The 18629-nt window shown below is 45.3% G+C and overlaps 1 protein-coding gene across 3 annotated transcripts in view; it reads left to right on the plus strand.

The window, feature by feature from the left end:
- TMEM38B (transmembrane protein 38B) overlaps positions 1 to 18629 on the plus strand; it is a 53631-nt gene that overhangs the window by 20805 nt on the left and 14197 nt on the right. The window contains exons 6-7 of one of the 3 annotated variants that reach the window (XR_009490281.1): positions 9193 to 9324; positions 9793 to 10255. The exons of 1 other annotated variant lie outside the window; for it this stretch is intronic. Coding sequence is in view for 1 of the 2 variants with exons in the window: in XM_059873477.1 (XP_059729460.1) it covers positions 9193 to 9234 (42 nt within the window). In the remaining variant the exon portion in view is untranslated. Of the gene's footprint in view, positions 1 to 9192; positions 9497 to 9792; positions 10256 to 18629 lie in introns of those variants that run through there. One more of the 3 variants, XM_059873477.1, reaches the window with a different exon arrangement.

The raw sequence follows: 18629 nt of genomic DNA on the forward strand, positions 1-18629 counted from the left end.
TCAGTAGGTCGACTGTTGGCTCAATTCTAGCAGGAGAGGAGAACACTTCATCACAAAGTCTGTAAAATCAACTCGACCCTCGTGCATGTGGAATGATTTTTGCATAGTACAGGAATTTCAGCTGGAATTTTTAAGTAATGGTCCCTGAGAAAACAAACAAACAAATGAGCAAACAAAGAAAAGCCATTTAAGTTGCACAATGTATAATTAAGCTGTGGAACTCTTTGCCTGCAGTAGAAGTGCTAGAAATGGAAAGCAGTTAGATACCAGTTGTGACTCAGGCAGGCCTCACAGAGTTTTGTCAGATGGTGGGAGGGTATTTTTAGAGAATCACAGAATGGCTGGGGCTGGAAGGGAACTGTGTGCATCACCCAGTCCAACCCCCTCCTAAAGCAGGGTCACCTGGAGTAGGTGGGGTTGGAATGTCTCCAGAGAGGGAGACTCCACACCCTCCCTGGCAAACTGTCCCAGTGCTCTGCCCTCAATGGAAAGAAATTACTCCTTGTGTTGAGTGGAACAACTCTTCTTTTTAGTTTGTGGCCATATGAATGCATTGACCTATTCTCCAATATTCTGTTGTCAGACCCTGTTCCCCAGGGAAAGGTCCTGATGGTTTTTTGGGGATATTACAGGGATCAGCACATCTGGAGCACGAAGGACTGGCTTCACCCTAGAAAACCCACCTTCCATGACCGTAGCATTTTCCCTGCCAGGAAAACAAAAGGCTCCTGGGCTGGAGAGGCCCTTGGACTCATGGCTGTGTTGTAGCAGCAGTGTTTATATTTGCTTCTGAAAGGTGGGCACTTGTTTTGTCAGTGAGTCCTCTCTTACAAAACAGAAGTCCTTCCCTTGCCTCTGTGCAGCTCATTATTTGTACAATGCTTTCAGGAGCCCACATGAAAGGGTATTTTAGATGCACTAATTATTAGTGTTAAGCACAGCTCCTTTGTCTGAGGGCTTTCTTCCAGCTGAAAATGGGTTTGACTCCAAGGAAACATATTTTTCCTAGAACACTATATTGGTTTTAAGTCTGGGAAGCAGAGAAAGCAAATAAAGCTATTTTGTTTAAAAAATATATATTTTTTAGGGATGAAAATTATCTCTTTCCTTATTTTAATTAGAAGTATTATTGTTTATGAAAAAATGGTGTTTAATTCATCATGGGGAAATTGTCAAACAGTAAAATTAATAGTTTTTGGAAAAAAAAGTAATTTCCTCAGTTACTTTCAATCATTTGCTTAGGTACTGACAGAAAATTTTCTTGGAAGCTGTCATCTCATTCAGAAAGCAGACTTTGAGGTTAATGAAAAGTTCCAGCAAATATCTTCTGTGTGTAAAAAGTACCCACTTTTTTTTTTCCCCAAGACAAAATTTTTCTTTAAGACCCATCATGCTACAGTATGGAAATTTTCTGTGGGTTTTGAAAGCTTGGATGGTGGGGAGAAATTCTTATCTATCAAGCTGTGGTCATGTGCTAATGACGACTTGCTTTGCTGTCTAGGTTGCAGAGAAGAGTTTTACCTCTATAATCTGATAGTAAAAGAGGTTTTGTTATTTTCTGATGTCAGCCACAATAAAATAAACATTTTTCTCCTCTTGAAGAGCCTCAAAATGCTTCAGTCTGAATAAAAAATAAGTGGCTTAGTCTTACTTACAGCAGTCATGTCCTTTTCCCCTTCCAATGTTAAACTGGTGCTGAAGGTACCTGTTTAAGCCTATCACATAAGTACTAAAAACAGGGAGAGGGTATTGATTTTTTACAAAAAAATTGTAGGAACCTATGCTATTGAGCTCATCATTTTGTAAGAACAGAGCATCTCAAGCAAGTGGGGAAAGCCACTTTGTTTATCTGGCTTGTGCTTAGTGTTATGGAAACACAAACACTCTTGGAAAAAAAGCAGTACAGGAAGTGTTGAAACAGGGTGCCGTGCTGATCTGCTTCAGCAGCCAGGAGGAACACTGTGGGAATCCTTAAAATCAGAGGGTTTTGGGAAAGCTGCAAAAGGCAGGCCTCAGAGACAGCAGAACTGTGATTAGAGCTAAGCAGTAGCCATGAGATAGGTCAGCAGAAAAATTATGTAAGAAGTAGAAAAGTAAGGACAAATAGAACAATGGTCTGTGTATTAATGCTTGTCTAGGATAACTCCCTAAGCTGCAGAAAAGTTTATCTAGCAAGATATTAGGAAGTTTGAAGCTTAATAATGGAACTCTGTGCATTGTGTTTTAAGGCTTACAAGCAGGTATTGCATTCAGAATAAGCAGGAATTGTCTTAACCAAAGGTACGTGTGCTTATAGTGGTTGGATAGAACTACTGTCAATATGCTTCTGCTTTGTGTGATTGGTCAAAAAACTTATAAAGCAAGTTGTAGCATTAAGTTCTTTGTCTGCTGCTGGGGATGTGAGCTGCTAGCATCTTCCCATTGTCATGACCATGTAATGAGACTGATGCTGGAAAACAAACAGCTCGAGGTGCACTCCTCAGCAGTCCTGTCCCGTTTGTGGTTTGTACAGAGACCCCTGGCCAGCAATAGAGCACCAGCAGAGAAATTTTCTTACTCTTTGGTCTTTGGTGCCCCACTTAAGGGCATTACCTGATGGTTCTCAGGGCTGTGACTTGTGAGATGGGAAAAGCTGTAAAATTTGGTGAAGGTCTTGCTTGGAGTCATGGCTGGCAGCTGTGTTTAGCATTAGCTGAGCACAAGGCTGGCCTGGGTATGGACAGTGAAAAGCCATGGGTCACTCTGCACTGCTCTCTTGGATCTAACTTAGAGCAACTTACCTATTGTTACATTTGTCTTGTAATGTTTACCAAATCTCTAAAGGCTGAACTATACAACAGGACCTGATGATCTTAAAGGTCTTGTTCCAACCTAAATGATTCTGAAAGAGTAAAAACCTCTTCCTTGCTTGGGGTTACTTTGCCTTGCATTATTGTGACTGACCGGTGGATGTGCAGATGTTTTCACACAGCCAATAAATGCAGGACAGTTCAGGACAAAGAGGTGGGTCAGGCACTCCAAGATCACCTGTGAAATGGCCTGAATGCTGCTGCTGTCTGAAAAGCTTGATGTGAACAGTTCTGCCATCTGCCAGAGCACTTTGCCAAATTAATTACAGATCAACTGTGAGAAAGTCTGAATGACCATTACCAACCATGGTGGCATTCTCCTAGCAAAAATATTGTCCCCGTGTGCCCCAAAACCATTTAAGGTGTATTGTAAATAGCAAGATCAGAAAATGCAGATCTGTTTCCAGCTTTCTGTGTTCAGTCACTGGCAGTGCATTGAAGGCTCTAGATCCATCTATGCTCATTTAAAGCTTTGGCCTGAGCACTTAAAAGAGGATGCTTGGAAAGATTCTGAACACATTTAGTGTTCCATTCCCCTTGGGTGTGCAAATTTCCAGAGCTGCTGTGATAATCTTGGCTTGGAGATCCAGCACAGAGCATATTGTCTGCAGGACTGCATGTCCTTGGCTCACCATCAGGTGGGAAGAGGTGCTGGGTTCTGGGTTTGCATGTGCCTCTGCTTTTAGAAACACTTTGGGCAAGTGGAGGAACAGTTCTGCACAGCCATTACAGTCTCTTCTGTACATGATGTTTGGACACATTTTAAAGCCTTTATTTCTTCAGCCATGAAATCTTCTTTGAGTGGTTGCATTCTGTCTTGTAAATACTATAGTCAGGGCTTTTCCAACATGTGTTTACAAGCCTCTGTGGGTGTGCTTGCCATAGTAATTCCTGCCTACATTTTATTGGGGATGTCGTGATACTCACAGGATTTGGAAAGAGAAGAAGCATTCCAAGTGGGAAATGGCATTCACAATTCCCACTGGCATGGACCAAAGCCACAGGCTTAAGACTTCTTTAGAAAGTCTTCCTCTTTGTAAGGGGTGTACAGTCTTTATATTTTCTCTGTAATAAAGCTATGCTACTTCCATCAATATATACAGCTGTTCTCATTTTACCCTTTCTCTCTTCTCACTGTCATTATCCAAAATAGTCTCTAACAAAAAAAAAAAAAAAAAAAAAGATTAAACTAACCTCCTCTGTTTTTTATGTGCACCTTCCTAGTTAAATGTGTTTGAGCTGATGAGCTATCACTTGTTGAGTCATGGCAAACCCTTTGTCCACATTATGACTAGTAGATATTTAATTGCCTACTGAATTAAATTGTTCTTTCCACCTTCCGTGGTTATTTTCCCTTATCTCCTTTGACATTCACATTACAAAGTAACAATGTTGTAATTGTTTTGAAAAGAATGAAATTACTTTGCCTGTGAGACACTCAATCTTGGTAGCTTTAACGAGGTAGAACTGTTGGGAGGCAGGCAAGAGTGTCACCCTGCAAAAGATGAAAGAAAGGCACAAAGGGAATTACACACATTATTTAAGAAGGGAGGGGTCATCTTGGTGCTGACTGAGGAAGATGTGAACCTGAAGATCACTGCAGAGTAAGACCATATAGGTTTTGTGTGCTGTGGTCAAGATCCTGATGAAAGAGACCCAAGAGTGAGTCAATTAACCAACATGGAAGGTGTTACATCAGCGCACCAACACTTGTAATCCATAATTAGGGCAGTGTGGACCAGTGTTACACTTCCCAGTGTGCAGGAAGTGTTATCCATGGAGCAGTACTCCACCTGCAGTGACCAACACTTGTCTTCCAGTGCTCACTTCCACACTATGGCATTCACAGCATTCCTGAGGAGCTGAAGTTATGAAGGTCAAGGTGTAGCAGATTTTGCAGAGAAGCACGACAGCTCATACACATCAACTGTGTAAGGCCTGTGAGGGGAGATGCTGAGCTTGGGGTGGTGGAGAACACCACTGACCTGCTGTCTTCAGTTTTGGGGGTCAATCTCTATTCTTCTCTCTGCAGTTCTGGTAGTCCCAATACCCTGATGCCTCAAGGGGAAGAAGACTCTTGGTTCCTGCTTCCTTACTGTGTTTTTCCTTGTGAGTTCTGCATCCCTGTGTTCTGCACACACAGCCTTGGATGATAAAGACTTTTAACTTTCGTATTTTAAAATATGGTAGAAAAAACATAATGTTTTGGACTGTTTCTAGAGTCTCACCTGTTTTACCTTATTACTGTTTTTTCTGCCACCATTTAGGGGTTTCCCAGGGCTCTAGAAACAAAGGTGTTAGTCCAGTAATTTCCAACCTGGGCTTATGGGCAGAAATCCTGATTAAGCAATATACTCTGAGCAGCATCAAGACATCCCTGTCAGCCCTGGAAGCAGAGGAATTGGCTCAGCCTTTTAACTTGTCTGTCCACATAGCAGTGGCAAAAGGCATTGCAAAGAGGTGGTGGTGGCTGTTCACAGAGTGAGGGAACCCCCACTTTAAATCTTGGGAACTGTTCCAGGTTTAATGTAGAGCATGAGGTGCATCCCTGTAGGTTTTGACCCAATAACTTCTGTGTGCAGCAGCCTTCATGCTGCTGAAGCACACCAACCAAAAGGTGTTTTTTTTGACTTGTCTGAAATGGCCATGGGATCCATTAATACATTGCAGAGTTTATAACTTATTTTGGTGAAAGTACATAGTAATTTTTAATTTTTTTTCCAAAACTAATAAACAGTATTTGCTTTGAAGGATCTGCGCTAGTCCAACTGACTGATGACCCCATCCAAAAGATGACAGATTATTCTTTTCTTTTCCAAAAGTAGGAAAATATGATGACCTAACATCATCATGCAGGTCCTTTTTTTGAGGAACAAAAGCCTTGTATTTCACATCCTGCATTTCAGTTGTTACATAAGTACAAAACAGTTAAGCTGAAAACAATCAACAGTAATATAGCTCTAGCAGTTGATCTGCATGTTTGTTCAACTTCTGCTTTCAAAGAAGAGGTTTGCATGAGAATTGAGACTCATATAATTTAAATTACCTGTGAATCACATATAATTTAAGTTTCCTGACAATTACAATTTATCTTTCATGTAGCAGCTTTGCTAATTGAAATACAGTCAACCTGTCTCCAGACATATATGCAGGGAAAAGTTCTGTTTCTTTCACTGAAATTGGGTGGAGGATAGAAATCTGCACTATCAGAACTATTTGCAGCATAGCCAGAGATCAGAGACATTTTAAAGGGCAAGAATCAAGTCTTTGGAACAACCCCCCACAGCACATTTTCCCCTGACGGAAAGTCTCCCCCTGACGGTGAGTATCTGGGTCTGAAAATGGCCTGTCTCCAGTAACCCCTGGGCATCCCTGAAACTGGCAATATTTTACAATAAACAGTCACCTTCTCTGTGCCTTCCCAGATGTGTATAAAATTTGCCATGGCTGAAGTCTGTCTTTTGGGAAGTTCCAGAGGTAATTGTCTGAAGTTATCTTACAGGGCTTCTGTCAAAAGGAAATAGTATTTCAGCAACTCCTTGGCCAACTCCATGGCAGTACTAAAATAGCTGACTGCCTTACACATCAGCTGGCCTTGCTTAGGTGGAGCAACTCAAATGTGTTTAAAAGCAAAACAGTTATCATGCTTCCATTGCTTCCTGCAGCAAAATTCCTCTGGCCAAAAAGGTTTCAAGGGAATGAGTGTCTTTCTTTTCCTCTCCATTTATCTTTATTTATAGCTTATGAATGTTGGGAAATGTATGACAAGAAACTGGGAGAGGAATGGATTTCAGGAATTGAAGGTCAAATATTTTGTTCAAGGGAAGCCTGAGTTGTTAATGATGAAAAGGACAGCCTGATGACAAAGCTATGTGCTTTGGTGTTTAAGGTACACAACTGCAAAGAGAAACTGATTAAATTCAGGATTAGATCGTCAGTGGACACAATGGATTCTTTCTCACACACACACAGTGCTCATCTGGAGTCCAGAGCTTCTCTTCAAGCTCTTTTTGATATGAAATTCAGCAGCCTTTATGACCAGATTATGTGCTCTTTTTCCTCTTTGTTCATAACAGTATTTGCAGTATGAGAAAATAATACTCAGCACCAGTAAGAAATATTAACTAAGTACAAATAAACCTGTGTTCCATCATGAATTTCTTTCCCTACAACACACTTTCCCATGGTCATTTTATCCACTGATGACTGCATCCCAGCTGGAGCAGGCTGGCAAAATTAATCCAAAGTCCTTGAATTCAAGATGATTTAAATGGACAAGGGATCTTTTTCTGAGGTTATCAGTTTAAAGATGTCTGGCACTTGGCCTTCAAACTGTGAGCTGTATAATCCTTATCTTGGTAAAGTCAGCAGCAATGTCTTCACTGACTTTAGCAGAAGTGAACCTTAGATCATTACTGCCCAAATATGATCCTTTGAACCATTTCACCCTCAACAGCATACAGCTGTGTGTCAGATGTGATTATTTCATTGCTTATTCAGGTTTTCTCTCATTTCCTTCTGCTTTTCTATCTCAAATGGTATTTCACCTTCACTGTTTCATATTTTATCAGACTTAATTTGAAATGCATTGGTCTTATGATTTCTAACACTACCCATTCCTCCTGCTCCTTGCAATTTTCAATTCCACAGCCTGGGCTGGATGTTAAAACATCTTTCCTAAAAGTAGGGTAGCACTTCATCTTGAAGCTCTTTGGAGGCAATGTCCAGCCACAAAATCTCAGTCTAGGTACAAGGTTACTCAGAAATTGTCTTGATCTTGATTCCTTTTAGACTTTTTAAAATAAAAAAGGTAAAAAGGAGAAAAATATTTTACCTTGCGTTTTGTGGTACAAATTTTCTTGAACTATTGTTTTTCAAGTTAGATGGGGTTTTTTTTTGGTTTTGTTTTGCTGTGGGTTTTTTTTTTTTTTTTTTTTTTTTTTTAATCATGCTTCTTCTCATTTTGGGAAAAACCAAAAAGGTAAATCAACAAACTTGAAATATGTCTGTGTTACAAGGCTCACTTCTAATTCAGCTGACAGGTCTGGGTGATCCCAAAGAAAACAGAGAAGGGTGGAAGGGTGAAAGTAACCTTCTACTGCTCTTACATCACTTTGAATTGCATGTGCTCATGAACACACTCACTTCAGGTAGTGGTGATCCTTTCTCGTTAACTTAAATTAAAGGAGGCTTTGGTTCTGCTCTCTTTGAAATGGTTTTTCATGTTGTATGCTGCAAGAGCGAAGTATGCAATGAGTATTCGATTCAAAAGCCAAAGCTCTGTAATCTCTGAATTATTTAAAATAGAGGACCAAATGATGGTTTCAGCTGCAGTCAGCTGGGTAGGTGGTGTCAGTAATTGACAAATTTGACCTAATGCCTGTTTATTGTGATACCTGGTATCTTTGGCAAATTACATAAACAAATATCCTGGTGTTTTCCTTGGCAAACGGCATGAATACCACTCTTGCTTTATTCTCTTTGTCTCAGCAAATACTTTATGGCAAGTATTCATCACCAAATAAAGGGTGAGATCATCTGCAGTGCAAAGCCCATTAGGTCATATATTTTGGCATTCTGCTGGGCTGCAAGGTCTGCCACAAACTTGGCTGAACTGTGCATGAGGCTGACAGTTTTTCCCAGGCAATAGGAATCAGATATCTTTTTTCCTTTGTACACAGAAGTGTGTACTTGATGTGGTGAGTAGTAGTGGTGTGGTACAGGCTTAGACTTTTTTGCCTAACCAAGACTTGTAAAAATGTGAAACTGAGATGTTTGAAATATGCCCTTGTTAGGACTTTTTAAGAGCATTTACACCCACTGTTGTATTCATGTGTTCTTTTCCCACCCTGCCTTTGCCTACCATCTCGCCACCCTTTGTAGCACATCTCTGACACCTTCCTCTCCCACTGTGTCCCCTGCCCCACTGGTGGCTTCAATCAGCTTAAAATACCATCCACTGCCGTGAGTAATGAGCTCCTCTTGGAAGGTCTCCCTGGGAAATCTGAGACTTTGGCTTCTCCATCAGTATTTGCTCTGCTGCTGATGGCTCTGACATGTGTCCTTCAGTTACCAGAGCAGAAGTCAAGGGGACTTGTGCACGCTAAAGCTCTTTTTCCAGCTGCCTCCAAGTTGCTTTTGAAACTCCTGCTAACTGGCTGACAAGTGGTTCAATATACCCACGGATATGACATTTGATTTTTAGGAATTACAGTGCACTGGAACTGCAGATGGGCTGCATGCACAGTGCTTCTTACTAGTGGCCTTTTAAGCATCAAGCTTAATGAACCCCTGGTGCCCCGGTGATTGCTGCAGTCCACACATGTACTCTGTTGTTTTTCAGCGTTTCTCAGAACTGCATGGATGTCAAATTTACTGGAATTAGTGGAAGGACTCCATCTAGCAGCATGTGCCCTAATCAGTGGTGAAGCCAAGAAGAGTTTACAGGCAACCTGATGTCCAGATCAATCCTGCAGTAGGTTACTAACATGATCTTGTGGGGTCTGCTAACAACTGGGTTATTGTTCAAAAGAAGGTTAAAAAGATACTGCCAGATTTACTTTAGTTAGGTTGTATGGGTTTTTTTAGTATTCATTTTAATTTACTTTTCTCTCTATGCTTTCCCTATAATAAAAAATAAACATTCACATTTTTGTACCTTGGTCACTCTTCACCCATGTAAATGATAAGTCTGAGAAAATTAACTCAGTTTAAGGTGGAGCTTGAAATGTTTATGAATGGACCCATAAAACACAGTTATCTACCTTAATATGGACTCTGTGTGACAACTGAGGGGGCCCTTTTCAGTCCTGTTTTTCCAGAACACATGCTGCAGAAGTTCAAAAGATACAAATCTGCATGTACCTGGTGCAGTACTTTCATGCATTAAAAATTTTATTCTAGAGTAGCAACTAGACTCTTGACAAATTCTTGTTATTTATAGTGGCTGCTGGCTCTACCTCCACCAGAAATCTTTCAGGATGTGGAAGATGGAGGACAGTACTGGAATGTCTCGCCTGTGGTGCTGCTGTCCTTAGGTGATCACCTGGAACTGAACATCAAAGGGACCCATCTGTTCTGCCGTGCCCAGAGGGGGAGCAGGTACAGGTGGTTTATCAGCTCCTCAGTGCAAGTGGTGACTGACAGAGCTGTTGACATAAATCTTTGTAAATCTGCACCGAGGTGCTTCATGGCAGGGTACAGAACTGCGAGAAGAAACAAAGGAATAAATGAAGAAACATCTCAAAAAGATGGTTGCTATCAGAGATTACTTCCCCCTTACCTCTTGATATCCTCTAACAAGGCTGATTGTTGATGGATGCAAACGTTGTCCTGATTTAAGTGAGACTCTGGAGCACTGATGCTTCTTTGTCAATTCTCTATTTCTTCGATGGTTCTGGATTAAATCTAAAAAAACTGGCTTTGTTTAAGTCCCTCTAACAACTGGCAATAGAGCTAGTGGGAAATAACCTACTTGGCTAAGTCTCCCATGCTGTCTACTGTGGCTTCAATTTACATAATTTGTTTTGTTGAACAAAACACATTCTCCTCCCCCAAAAAACCTCTTTTGTGGATGGCAAAATGATCTGCCACAAAATCTTCTTGTGCCCATAGATGGCTTCAGGGCTTATAATTATTCTGAAGCTCAGAGCAGTTGCTTCTGGAAGACAAACAAATACAAAAAATAGAACCAAACCAAATCAAACCAAAGTGTTTGGCGCTCAGCTGGTGCCACCTTGGCCTCTGGACCCACGCTGGCTTGATTTTGGGGGCTGGAATAAAGGACTCCATGTGTGAAGCTATCCTGGGCAGAGCAGAAAAGCTGCAGACATTTTGATCACCCTGTATGGCACCGCACGCATTATTTTAAAAACTGGGCTAAACTGGGCTGACAGTGCAAAGGGACCATGCGCCCAGAGTGCTGTGTCCAGTTCTGGGCTCCTCAGGACAAGGATAATGAGCTACTGGAGAAGGTCCAGTGGAGGCCCACAAAGATGGCTCAGGGTCTGAGGGAGCTGGGCCTCTTTAGTCTGAAGAAGACTGAGAGGGGGTGTCATTAGTGCAGATAAATATCTCCAAGCGGATGGTCCCAGACTGCTTTTGGTGGTTTCCAGCAACAGGACAAGGAGCAATGGCCATAAATTAAACCAACTTCAGATGAGGAAGAACTTTCCACTGAGGGTGGCAGAGCACTGGAAGAGGGGGCCCAAGGCGATCATGGAGTCTTTCTCTCTGGATAGATTCCAGCCCCACCTGGACAAGTTCCTTTGTCACCTGCTCCAGGTGACCCTGCCTTGGCAAAGGGGGTTGGACTGGATGATCTTCAGAGGTCCCTTCCAACACTTGTATTTCTGTAATTCTGTGATTTTTGAAGTGAGAAGAGGCAGTTTTGAAAAAGGGAAAGCCCAGCACATGTGAAAGCTCATGCTGGCTGTGCTGCCACAGAGATGGAGAACGCAGCTTGGGTTTGAAGTTTAGGGATGGGAACAAAGGGGAGACCCCAGGGGTGGCAGCTGGCGAGGTGGGAATGTGTCCTGGCTGTTTCTGGGGCCAGGATGCTTCTGTGAAGGGATAGCGATGATGCCTGAGGGCTACAAGAGAAGGGGGCTGAGAATATCTGAAGAGTATTTTCAGTGTTCTGTGTCAGAAATAGTGTGGCCAGCAGGACCAGGGAAGTAATTCTTCCCCTGTACTCAGGGCTGCTGAGGCCACACCTCAAGTGCTGTGCCCAGGTCTGGGCCCCTCAATTCAAATGGACACAGAGGGGCTGGAGTGACTCCAGAGAAGGGAACGGAGCTGGGGAAGGATCTGGAGCACAAATCTGATGAGAAGTGGCTGAGGGAGTAGGGTGGCCTCAGCCTGGAGCAAAGGAGGCTCAGGGGGAACTTTGTGGCTCTGCACAACTCCTGACAGGAGGGGACAACCAGGGGGGTCGGGCTCTGCTCCCAGGGGACAGGATGAGATGACAAAACTTCAAGCTGCGCCAGGGAATTAGGAAGAATTTATTCACAGAAAATGTTGCTGGACATTGGAATGGGCTGCCAGGGAGGTGGCGGAGTCACCTGGAAGTGCTCAAGGAGCAGCTGGATGTGGCATTCGGTGCCGGCGGTGTCCGGTCACCGGCTGCACTCGGCGTACTCAGAGCCCTTTTCGAACACCATTGATCCTGTGGCACCGCGGGGGCGCGCAGGGGCGGGCGCGGGGGCGGGCGCGGGGGCGGGCCCCGGCGGCGCCACGTGGCCGCGCAGCCTCCGCGCTCCCGCCGGCAGGTGGCGCGCGCCCGCCGCTGCCGGGGCGCGGCGCGCTCCCGCTGCCGGACCCGATCCCGCTCCTGATCCCTCTCCCCCTCCCGGATCCGCTCCCTATCCTGATACCGCTCCCGGCCCCGCTCCTGATCCCACTCCCGCCTCCGCTCCGTCTCCCGCTCAGAATCCCTCTCCCGTTCCCGCTCCTGACCCCACTCTCGGCTCCGCTCCCACTCCCGCCCCTGATCCCGCTCCCGGCTCCGCTCCCGCGCCATCTCCCGCCCCCGGCCCCCCCGAGCACGGCACCGGTCCCCGAAGCCCAGCGGGACCCGGTACCACTCCTCCCCCGTCCCGCTGCCCCCGCCGCTCCCACCCGGCACCGTCCTGCTCCGAGCAGGGGCTGCGGGAGCGGGGAACCGCGGGTTCATCACGGAATCACAGGGTCAGCCAGGCTGGAAAACAGCTCTGAGGTCATCAAGTGCGACCCGTGACTGATCCCCGCCTTGTCACCCAGACCACAGCGCCGAGTGCATTCCAGTCTCTCCTTAAACACCGCCAGGGACAGTGACTCCACCTGGGCAGCCCAGTCCAATGTCCAGTCACCCGTTCTGGGACGAATTCTTCCTGATGTCCAACCTAAACCTCCCCTGGTGCAACCTGAGGCTTTGTCCTCTCATCCCGACCCTTGTTCCCTCGGAGCAGAGCCGGACCCCCACCTGGGTGTCCCCTCCTCTCAGGGAATTGTGGAGAGTGAGAGGTATCTGAGTCTCTCGAGCTCCCTCAGCTGCTCCTTATCAGACTTCCACCCTTCCCCAGCTCCATTCCCTTTCTGTGGCCTTCCTCCAGCACCTCATCATCTTTCCTGAAGTGATTAGCCCAGAGCTGGATATTGGACTCAAGGTGGGGCCTCAGCAGTGCCAGCAAAGGGACAGTCACTGCCCTGCTCCTGCTGCCACCCCACAGCTGGGACAGCCCAGGGGCCATTGGCCTCTTGGCCACCTGGGCTCATGTTCAGCCACTATTGACCAGCACTTCCAGGTTATTTTCTGCTGAGGCACTTTCCAGCCACTTTCCCCCCAGCCTGTAGCACTTCAGGGGTGGAAAAACCCACCTGCAACAGTCCTGTGGCTTCCTGGGTTGTTTGAGGCTGACATAGTGAAATCTGAATTTTGATTGCCCCCTTGTTCTTTGCATTCTGATGATTATATCTTGTTTTCTTTTCCTCTAAGCTTAGATTTGATTTCCTTCCAGTAAGCTGCTTCCAGTGTTACCTCATGTCTCCAAGCAGTGGTGCTTCTCCATCAAGCTGGTTGGTGCTCCATGCAGCATTGCAAGATGCTATGTGTCAAATACATATTAAAAATCTTTGTTGAGGGGAGGAAAAGTGCCAGCAAAACTTCAGCCCTGGACATGAGAAGAGCAGACATCAGGCTGATCAGGGAACTACTGAGTAAGGTCCCCCGGGAAAACACTTTTGAAGGTGCTGGGGTCCATCAGTGCTGGCCATTTTTCATGCACCACCTCCCAGGAGCACAGAAGCAGACAGTTCCAGAATGCCATAGGTCAAGCAGATGAGTCAGAAGGTCAGCTTGACTAAGCAAGGATCTTCTTTGGAAGCTTCAACCAAAAAAGAAGGTATTTTCCCAGTGGGAGCAAGCTTGGATGACACTGGAGGAATACAGAGATGCTGTTTGCCACTGTAGGGAGAAAATTTGTTCAGCCAAAGCCTAATTGGAGTTGGCCAGAACTGTGGAGGACAAAAAAAAGGTTTATTAAGTACGTTAATAGCAAAAGGTGGTCCAGAAATAACATGAATCCATTGATGAGGACAGTCACCTCAGAAAGAGGGACATGGACAAAGGAGAGGTGTTCAGTGTTTTCTTCTCTTCCATCTTCAATGCAGATGAGAGGTTAAGGGGTCCCAGGACCCTGAGCTGGAGCACCATGGATATGAGAATGATCAACTCCCAGCTCTTCCTGAGCTTGCATAGGATGTGCTTCTCAAGCTGCACCCCTATGGGTCTATGGAGCCTGATGGAATTATTTAAAAAATAGTAATTGAGCTGCTGATATCATGGCAAAACCTCTCTTGATGATTTTTGAGTGTTCCTGAGAATCTGCAAAAGTCCCAGTTGACTGGAAGCTGGTGAATGTCCCAGTTTTCAGGAAAGGCAAGAAGGATGACCCTGCAAACAACAGGCCTATCAGTCTCATGACAGTGGCTAGTAAAATTATGGAGAAGACTATTCTGGGAGGTATTGAAAACCACCTGAATGACACTCTGGTCACAGCCAGCTCAGGTTTATGAGGAGAAAGTCCTGCTTGCCAAACCTGATTTCCTTTCACAGCAACGTAACCCACCTGGTTGCTCAAGGGAAGACAGTTGATATAATCTTTTTGGACTTCAGCAAAGCTTTCCATACTGTCTTTCCCAGGATCCTTCTGGACAAAATATTCATCCCACATCATGTGATGGGTGATTAATGGCTCAAAGATCAGGCACCAAGGGTTGTGGTGACTGGGGTGACATCAGACTGGGGACCAATCGCTGGTGGGGCTCCTCAGGGCTCCGTTCCTGGCCCTGTGCTCCTCAACATCCTCAAAAATTACCTGGATTAGAAGGAATACTGGGCAAGGTTGCCAATGATATTAAGTTGGAAGGAGCTGAGGGACTGCAGAGAGACCTTGACAAATGAGGGGGTTGGACAATCACCAGCCATGGGAAGTTTAACAAGAGAAAGTGCTGGAGTCTGCCCCTGGGATGGGGCAACCCTGGATGCAGGGACAGGCTAAGGAATGAGGTGTTGGAGATGGTGCCATGGGAAGGGACCTGGGGCTCCTCGTCAGTGGCCAGCTGGACACGAGCCAGCAGTGCCCTGGAGCCAGCAGGGACATCCCTGCCCTGGGGACACCAGGCCCAGCATGGCCGGCCGGGCCAGGGAGGGATTGTCCCGCTCTGCTCTGGGCCGGGACAGCCTCACCTGGAATATTGGGTGCAGGTCTGTCATCACAGGTTTAAAAAGGCATTAAACTGCCAGAGAGCGTGCAGAGGAGCCATGGGGATGGTGCAGGGCCTTGAGGGGAAGATCCATGAGGAGCAGCCGAGGGCACTGGGCCTGTTGAGATGGAGGAGAGTGAGGGGAGGCCTCACTGCAGCTCTGCAGCTTCCTCATGAGGGGGAGAGGAGGGGCAGGCACTGATCTGTGCTCTGTGGTGACCGGGGAATGGCCTGAAGTCGTGTCAGGAAAGGTTTAGATTGGATATTAGGAGAAGGTTCTTCCCTCAGAGGGTGTTTGGGCTCCGGAACAGGCTCCCCAGGAAATGGGCATGGCACCAAGCCTGGCAGAGTTCAAAAAGCATTTGGACACCGCTCTCAGGAACATGGTGTGACTCTGGGGCTGTCCTGTGCAGGGCCAGGAATTGGACTTGCTGGTCCTTGTGGGTCCCTTCAAGCTTAGGATATTTTATGATTCTATGATCCTATATTTTAGTTCTGCAGTTTTTGAAATCTTTTTGACTGTGTCAGAGACCTTTGGCTGATTTGCATGGGCAAGCTGGGAAGAAGTTTCTTGCACAAACACTGTTATTTTTTTCCCTGTATGTTACACACATGCACACACACAGTGTCTGTATCCTGGAGGGATGTCCTTGCTGGGTTGCACCAGAGTTCTTCCCCTGCTAACAGATAACCAAGTGAACGGCTTTGGCATTCTGAGATATCTCCTCTGCTCTCTCTCAAACATTGGGCAGCTGTCTGGCAGTCTCCATACTTCCTTTGTTTAGGGATGTGGTGTTTTTAAATCTATGAATGAGCAATGTGGCTGGGTTTCAGTTCTGCAGAGGGAAGTTACATGGGTAATGCCACCTGTCACCCACAGTGCAACCTTTTCAGTGGCATTATCTAATAAAAACATATACAACAGTAGGACTTGCAAGTCAGCTGGGTTTCGTTTCTCGTGCATTGGCAATGTAGAATACAGTCATTCCCCCAAAAAGCTGATTTTGTAAATAGCTAAGGTCCCACACTGAAGACTTTTGGAAGGAGATCTTCACTGCTAAGTGCATGGCACTCTTACTTATCCTTAATGACAAACTATTAATATAGTTCAGGCAAATACATCATTCTCAACAGCTCCTTGTTTTTTGCCATTCTCTCTGGTCTTGTCCTTGTAAATTCAATTTCACAGGCACAATCTGTAACACAGCAGGTGCCAAGTGTAGCCTTCTTGTTTCATAGGATCCAACTAACTGTCTACGTTGGATTCATTTAGACAGCAGCATAGGCAGCAATGAAAAAAAACCCTCGTGTTTCTGCTACACAAAAAAAAAAAAAAAAAGATGTTTCTCAAGTGCTCCCCCCCTTTTAGTTTCTTGTAGGATTCTTAAAGACCATCTACTGCCATGCTTCTATGGAAGCTGGCTCTGGACACTTCATGAATTCCATGGAGAAAACAGTCAGGAGCGTGGCTTTGCTTTGGAAGTTGAAGTTTTGTAGGTCAGGCCCAGATAACCATCAGTGCTGAAAACAAAGGACCTCAGGGACCTGGATTCCTTTGAGGGTTTGGACTCCAGTTCCTAATGGAGGTCTGTTATTCAGGTTACAGAGCTTGGGCTATTAAAGTTTTGCAGATAAACTGACCTGTGTACATGCCCCAGTCCTGGTGAAGGGGAAGGAGCTCCCAGCCTCATTGCCTCTACACTTCCTCCTGGTTTTTAGAGCAGATACAGGCTCCACATCCTGACAAATCTCATGGAGGTTTCCCTGAGGGAAGCCTTTGTGTAGATACACATGCACAAAACGCCTGCATGACAGAAACTACCCCTACAGAAAATTCCCTCTAATTGACACTGCAGTAGTGATCAAGAAGGGTGGGGTGATTGGTGGGGCTGAACTGCATTTTGCCAGTGGGATGGCTGTGCATCTGGAGTTCACATCTGTGGAGCTCAGATGCAGAGATCTGTGCATGGAGCTGGCAGAAGAAGGGAGGGGTGAGCACAGCTGAGGGTGCCAACACAATTAAAGCCAAAGAGAGAAGTGACTGCTTCCTGTCAGCACCCTGCACTCTGCACCTGAGCACCAGATGAAGCAGGATCTGAGCAGGGATTTGCACCAGGGTGGAAACCAACAGAGAACGCAAGGGCTGCTTTAAATTTGGAGGCAAAAGTAATGAACTTCTGTGTGTCTGACTGCTCTAATTCAGGGCCTGCAGCCAGACCTCTTGGTTCCAGCATGTACCAAGGAATGGGCACCCTAAGGAAGTTGGATGCTGAAGGAGGAGCACCCTAAAGGCACCCGTCTGGAAGCTTGCAAATGCAGGAGGTTGTTGCAATCTCTCCTACTCTCTGGAGTGCTGGTGATGGACTCAAGTACTTTGAAAACCCTCTACCCAAGAAGAAATGCTTGTGGTTGCTTTGAAGTGAGCAAACAAGAAAGCACCCTTTTGAAGTCAGCACAGTAGCTGGAGAGGGATGTTGTTCTGCTGCAGTTCAGATCCTTTTAGTCAGCAGGGTAGTGGCCAGTGCACTCGTCTGGGAGACCCATGCAGGGAATGCAAAAGGTGCTTTGGCTTTGAGAAGTAGGTGTTCTGACAGAAGTAGGTGTACTTTGAGAAGCAGGTGTGGGCCAGCCTTGCATGTGGTTGGTTGTGCTGGTGAAGGTCACTGTCTAGGATGACTTGGATGTTCTGGTTGCACTGTAGCATGGAAGATAAAGGAGACACAGTGGGACAGCCCAGGCTCCAGGTTTCCTAGGGGTTGGTCTGCCACAATGGCTCATCTGATGCATGAGTGAATTTCTCCACCACTTCTGAGGGGCAAAGTGAGCAGGCTGCACTGATGGCTGGAGGTTCTGGCTCTGGTCATCTGGTAATGGTGGCAAGTTGGCTGCTGGGCTTTTTTTTTTTTTTTTTTTTTTTTTTTTTTTTTTTTTTTTTTCTTTCCCCCAAAGTTACATTTAGTGCAACAGACCACATTCCTAAGTGTTCTGGAGAGAAGCTTTGCCTTTCACTTGTTAAAGTTTGTAGCCATAACGTTAGGAAACGGTGTTGGCATATTAGCAAGTGCTTCTCTTCTCCTAACCTTTTCAGGAGTATTCTGGGTTCATGCCACAGATACTGATGGTGATGGGCTGCCAATAAAGTGATAAAGCATTACTTGCTTCTTATGTACCTGGTTATGTGTAAGACTTGACTATTTTAGGCTAAGTAGGAGGAAAATTGGTTTATGACCTTATAATTAGCAGTTGTGTGAGAATAACAGCAAGGCTTATTGAGTCATTCTGATAGCGCAGTTTCTCCTTTTTTTTTGCATTGCTTAATTAAAAAAAAAAAAAAACATTCAGAACACTTCAGCATGTTTTATAACACTGCTTTAAATAAGCAAACAGACAAACCTAATTTCAAGGGATGTTCCAGAGGTCTCTGCTACTTAGGTTCATGGTGACTGAAATGTGTGACTTGAGGAACTGAGGAATGCTGATGGTCTGGCAAAGAGCAGATTGGGTGAAGGACACAGAGGTGATACTCAAGAACACCTT

Source organism: Haemorhous mexicanus, chromosome Z (genome assembly GCF_027477595.1).
Source record: "Haemorhous mexicanus isolate bHaeMex1 chromosome Z, bHaeMex1.pri, whole genome shotgun sequence".
NCBI classification, from domain to species: domain Eukaryota; kingdom Metazoa; phylum Chordata; class Aves; order Passeriformes; family Fringillidae; genus Haemorhous; species Haemorhous mexicanus.